This window comes from Fonsecaea monophora, assembly GCF_001642475.1.
Source record: "Fonsecaea monophora strain CBS 269.37 chromosome Unknown Scaff79, whole genome shotgun sequence".
In the NCBI taxonomy this organism is placed as follows: domain Eukaryota; kingdom Fungi; phylum Ascomycota; class Eurotiomycetes; order Chaetothyriales; family Herpotrichiellaceae; genus Fonsecaea; species Fonsecaea monophora.
Window position 1 is genome coordinate 147,880 of NW_019174010.1, and position 6,049 is coordinate 153,928.

General features: G+C 54.0%; 2 protein-coding genes across 2 annotated transcripts; both read left to right on the plus strand.

Annotated features, from left to right (window-relative positions):
- Positions 1–1,398: 1,398 nt before the first annotated feature.
- AYO21_08798 (catalase-peroxidase) lies at positions 1,399–3,666 on the plus strand (the record flags this gene model as incomplete). The annotated part of the gene is made up of 1 exon (XM_022658741.1): positions 1,399–3,666. One exon carries the CDS (start codon positions 1,399–1,401, stop codon positions 3,664–3,666), a length of 2,268 nt encoding a protein of 755 aa, XP_022508999.1.
- Positions 3,667–4,251: 585 nt separating this feature from the next.
- On the plus strand, positions 4,252–5,707 carry AYO21_08799 (hypothetical protein; the record flags this gene model as incomplete). Its single annotated transcript, XM_022658742.1, has 4 exons — positions 4,252–4,546; positions 4,642–4,736; positions 4,803–5,396; positions 5,513–5,707. The coding sequence occupies 4 exons, from the start codon at positions 4,252–4,254 to the stop codon at positions 5,705–5,707; spliced, it is 1,179 nt and encodes a 392-aa protein (XP_022509000.1).
- Positions 5,708–6,049: the final 342 nt, after the last annotated feature.

The following is a 6,049-nucleotide window of genomic DNA, read 5'->3' on the forward strand; positions in this document are numbered from 1 at the left end:
CTTTTTTTTGATACGTTCTAGAGTCGTGCATAGATTATGTGTACAAGAACACTGAATATCAAGAACAAGAATTGTAAATCAAACACATGGCATTGGCTTTTGGCCGCCATCAAATTTTTGTCACCAGATGTGTGAGCTGTCGTGATCGTAAGGTGGGATGTCGCAAAGGATTATTATCAACAACCTCGGAGGCAAATGACGAGGGGTAGCGGGCTTGACGAAATGGAAGATGATGACAGGTCACATTCTATTCTAGAGTAGCCCGAAACGGCAAAATCGCAGCAGCAAGGTGAAATAACGTAGGTCCCAGCGAGACACTTCCTATCTCGACCCATTATTATTCCTACTCGTCCACGATCCCGGCATATTTGTCCCCGATTTCGAAACGCTTCCAGGAACTCCACCGATGGGCGAGAGGGGGGTGGGGGAGTGAGGAAATGTTCTTGGTCAACGGCATATCAGTGGCATGACGATCCCGCATATGTCGTATGATGGATGGAGTCCTGGCGAAGAGGACACATCCCAGTAGTTTTTGCATCCAATGCCCTCGATGGGAATACCCCTCGGTGTCCTCGCTCGCTGACTGCTACCTTTGTATTGTTTTTTTTTTTAACCACTGCATCGCTCCGTGTGACCCCTACCTTGCTCTGTTGCCGAGAACAACACACAGAGGAGGGGAAGACGACAGGCTTCCATCGTGTTCTTGTTTGAATGGCTGGCCTCAGTTTGTCCTGGATCGTTGATGTGGAAGTGTTTCCCCCTGGCTCTTTGCATCCTCTCCCCACCACCCCTTGCCCTCCGAGAAATTCGGTTCCATGTTGTTTGGTTAGAAACTAGAAGATTCGATCGCCAACGGGGGCATTTTCTGGGGCGGCTGCCATCTGCGGACAAATGACGTTGCAGGTAATAAAAATCTAGAATCGATAATGCTTGCGTCTTCACTTGTTGTGCCGAGGGTGTCGAGGTTCCCAACCCCTTGTCATGCCCAAAACTCATGGGCAAAGTTTGGTGGCGGGTGGGATGGCATGGGATGGGATGGTCTTTCGCTGGACATTGCCCAAACAGTGCAAATCCGGTCGCTCCAACTAGCCGTTCTAAGAAAAACGCACGAAGCTCACAGACCAACCGCAAGAGAGCTAATAAATCCCTGGCTGGCTAGACGCCGATTTCCGGCGGGGGCTTATGCGCTAATCCTACCTTGGCATATGGGTAGCGAGGTAGGAAGGTACCTGGTATTTGATTCACTTGAGGGGTCTCCCTTTCACTTTGCTCTCTGTATAAAGACGCGGGGTAGTTCTCTCCCTTCCCGACATGTCTCTTGCTCTTCTCTCACCTTCACGTTGTACTTCTCTTCGACTGTCTTTTCCTCTCACTAGACTGACAAGAGCATCTGCAGCCATGGCTTCGTCTAAATGCCCAATGAGAGAGGCCAATGTCGCTGGTGGCGGCACCCGTAACCGCGACTGGTGGCCAAACGACCTCAGACTCAACATCCTCCGCCAGCACACTCCTGTCTCCAACCCCCTCGACAAAGACTTCAGCTACGCACAAGCCTTCAAGAGCTTGGACTATGAAGCTGTGAAGAAAGATCTCCACGCTTTGATGACAGACTCTCAGGACTGGTGGCCCGCGGACTTTGGTCACTATGGTGGTCTCTTCGTTCGAATGGCCTGGCACAGTGCTGGTACCTACCGTGTCACCGACGGCCGTGGTGGCGGTGGTCAAGGTCAACAACGCTTTGCTCCCCTCAACAGCTGGCCCGACAATGTCAGCTTGGACAAGGCACGCCGCTTGCTCTGGCCCATCAAGCAGAAGTACGGCGACAAGATCTCCTGGGCGGATCTCATGCTCCTCACTGGCAACGTCGCCCTCGAATCCATGGGTGTCAAGACCTTTGGCTTTGCTGGAGGCCGCCCAGATACCTGGGAGGCTGATGAGTCTGCCTACTGGGGCGGCGAAACCACCTGGCTAGGAAATGACATTCGTTACTCGGAGGGCCACGCAGGCGTCGCGGGTGATGGAGTTGTCGATGGTGATGAACATAAAAAAGACCACAAGGACATCCATACCCGGGACCTCGAGACTCCGCTCGCAGCTGCGCACATGGGCTTGATCTACGTCAACCCAGAAGGCCCTGACGGCATCCCCGACCCTGTCGCCGCCGCTCGAGACATCCGCACTACTTTTGGTCGTATGGCTATGGACGATACAGAAACCGTTGCCCTGATTGCCGGTGGTCACTCCTTCGGTAAGACACACGGCGCCGGTCCTTCGGACAATGTGGGCAAGGAACCACAAGACGCTCCCATCGAGCAACAGGGTCTTGGATGGGCCAGCAAATTTGGCTCCGGCAAGGGCCCAGACACCATCACCAGCGGTCTCGAAGTCACCTGGACCGGCACACCCACTAAATGGAGCAACAAGTACCTCGAATATCTCTTCAAGTACGAGTGGGAGCTCACAAAGAGCCCTGCTGGTGCCAACCAGTGGGTTGCAAAGACAGACGACTTGATCATCCCTGATGCCTATGACCCAAACAAAAAGCACAAGCCAACCATGTTGACAACCGACCTTTCCCTCCGTTTCGACCCCACATACGAAACAATCTCACGTCGTTTCCTTGAGCATCCAGAGGAACTCCACGACGCTTTCGCTCGTGCCTGGTTCAAGTTGTTGCACCGTGACATGGGTCCACGATCCCGCTGGCTCGGTCCGGAGATCCCGTCCGAGATCCTGATCTGGGAAGACCCTCTTCCTCCTGCCAACCACCCCATCATCGACGAGAGTGACATTTCCAGCCTCAAGCAAAAGATTCTGGCCACTGGCATCAAGCCTTCCGACCTGGTGACTGTTGCCTGGGCATCGGCTTCAACCTTCCGCGGCAGCGACAAGCGGGGCGGCGCCAACGGTGCTCGCATTCGCCTCGCTCCCCAGAACAAATGGAAAGCGAACAACCCCCAGACACTGAGTCAAGTGCTCAGCGCTTTGGAGAAGGTACAACAGGAGTTTAACAGCTCGGCAAGCGGTGGCAAGAAGGTGTCACTGGCGGATCTCATCGTCCTGGCAGGCAGTGCTGCTGTAGAGAAGGCTGCCGGCATCCCTGTTCCTTTCACCCCTGGGCGCACTGATGCCACTCAAGAGCAAACCGACGCCCAATCTTTCGAACACCTCGAGCCCTTGGTTGATGGATTCCGCAACTATGGCAAGGGAACAAGACGTGCCCGCACCGAACACTTCCTCATCGACAAGGCACAGCTGCTCAACCTCTCTGCCCCTGAAATGACCGTGTTGGTTGGTGGTCTACGTGTCCTGAACGCCAACTGGGATGGTTCTTCTCATGGTGTCTTCACCAAGCGCCCTGGTCAACTGACCCCCGACTTCTTCACCAATCTCCTCGATATGGGCACCACCTGGAAGGCCGCCAGCGCCGATGAGGAACTCTACGAAGGCTTCGACCGCAAGACCGGCCAGAAGAAATGGACTGCCACTCGCAGTGACCTTGTCTTTGGCTCACACGCCGAGCTACGTGCTATTTCCGAGGTGTATGCCAGCGCTGGTAACGAGGAGAAGTTTACCAAAGACTTTGTTGCAGCTTGGGCGAAGGTGATGAACTTGGACCGATTCGACGTGGCTTCCGCTCAAGACCCTGCAAGAGCGCGTCTATAGGCGAGATGAAAGACGCTGTGAAAAAGGGAGAACTATGATAAGCATCGTTGTGCCGTAAGTCGCTTTATCATGCGGTTTGGAGTCGGGTCAGTGGGCAGTCAATTAAGTTCAATCGGTTAGCAGGCTCAATGAGCTGCAACCGTACTAAATAGCAATACAAAATGTACCAGTTGAAATATGACTTTGTATTTTCGATCCATCTAAGATGATAAAGCTGAGTTGTTAGAGCACTAATGGGATGCTGCCCCAAGGGTGTGTAGAACAACGTGGTGTGCATGCCTACAAGATGGAAATGGGCATGACGCACCCCTCCCACTGGGAGCTTCGACACGCCAATCATCATATCGCAGCGAGGGAGCTCCAAGGTCCGCCAACTGCACCATCTAAATAGTTCACCCGGATCGCTGCGAGCAATCGACACCGGTGCAGCCTTTCTCTCTCATGCATACTCGTATGGACCTGTGGGACTGAAAGCTCCTCGTATCTTGTATACTTTGTGTCTCTCTTCATCTCGCTCTCCCCCCCGGTCCCGAGCACCCCAAACCTCCCAATCCCAGGCCCCCAAGCCCGCAACCGTCCTCCAACATGTCTGCCAAATATCTCTTCATCTCGGTCCCCTCGAGTATAACCCCATCGGGCCACAAGGACGACGCGATTGCATCGGTCCAGAAAGCCGCGAACCCGTCCAACGGCGACGTCCTCCCGTTCTCCATCCCCGAGTTCAAGATCGGCACGCTCGATGCCCTGTTACAGCAGTCGGAGGAACTGGCCAAACTGGCGGCAGTTTGTCACGGAGTGGTGGGGAAGGTCGGGGACACGTTGAAGAATATCCTGGACGGGGACGAGGAGAAGATTGCGATGCACAAGAACGTCAATGACAGTATGTTTTCAGAATGCGACTGGAACTTGGCCCGCGTATCGCGGATTTGCGGGATTGAGAGGGCTGACTTTTGCTTGATTGCTGGCCCTATCCAGAACCACTCGAGCAATACCTCCGGAGTTTCTCGTGGAATAAAGTCAAATACCGCGCCGACAGGCCGCTGTCGGAGCTGATTGATCTTCTACAGAAGGTAATGTTTTACTGCTCCGAGAGGTTTTGGTGAGCATTGCCCTGCTGACTCTGACGGGGAAAACAGGAAGCCAATTCGATAGACAACGACGTTCGGTCCAAGTACAACCAATACAACTCGCTCCGCACGTCTCTCCAATCTCTCGTGCGGAAACAGACGGGAAATCTCTCGACGAAATCCCTGGCCCCTCTCATCACAGACCCCAAACTCCTGGTTCAAAACCAACACTCGGAGCACCTGGAGACACACCTGGTCGCCGTGCCGAATGCCAATGTCAAGGAGTTTTTGAGGACCTACGAGACGCTGGCGCCCATGGTGGTCCCGCGCTCGGCGACCTTTGTCGCCCAGGACCAGGAATACAGTCTGTACGCGGTGACGTTGTTCAGGAAGCATGCGCCAGAGTTTGTGCACAAGGCCCGAGAGCGCAAGTGGGTTCCAAGAGACTACAAGTACAAGGAGGGCGGCAAGGAAGAGGAGGAGAGGGAGGTCAAGAGAGTGGAGGCCGAGGAGAAGAGGGTTTGGGGAGAAACGCTGAGGTTGGGTCGGACGGGTTGGAGCGAGGCGGTCATGTGTCTTGTCCATGTGATTGTGCTGAGGGTCTTTGTCGAAACCGTCCTAAGGTACGGCTTGCCGCTGGATTACGTGGCTCTTTTGATCAAGGTATGTTACGCCGTTGGCAATCCCAGCTCCTGGGAGCCGTGCTACACCGTTTTGCTCTTCCCTAGAAATTGCCCAAAGACCAGATGCTGACGAGAGGATCGAACCTCCCCCATTAGACGGACTCCAAACGCGAAAAGAAGGTTCGTCAAGGCCTGGACAGCGAATACTCGTACCTTGCCGGCAACGCCTTTGGGAGAGACAAAAAGGGCAGAGTAGTCAAAGACGAAGGGACAAGTCAGCAGGACATGGTCGCCGGCGGAGACCAAGGAGAGTATTCGGCTTATGTATGTTACGATATCGACGTCGACTGATTTTGCGAGAAGCATGTTTTTGTTGAGAGTGGCAAGCGAAGAAGCGGCAAGAAGAGAGAAGGTTTTGAATCTCTGGGTCCAAGGAGGAAGATCCAGGGAAATGAATGCTCATGTCTTTTACAAGGGCCTTTTACAAGCTCCCTTCACCCCCAAGCGGAAGAAAGATATATAGAAACAAGGAGTTGCTTCGCTGGGGTTCCGACCGTGTCGGAACATGCGGCGAGATCTTTTTAACAAGGGAGTCTGCGGTCGAGGTCGAGGTACAGGACAGGCAGGGGAAGGTCAATTATGAAGCTCTCTCTCTCTCTCTCTCTCTCGCCCCCGTCTTTCCCGTCTTCTTGA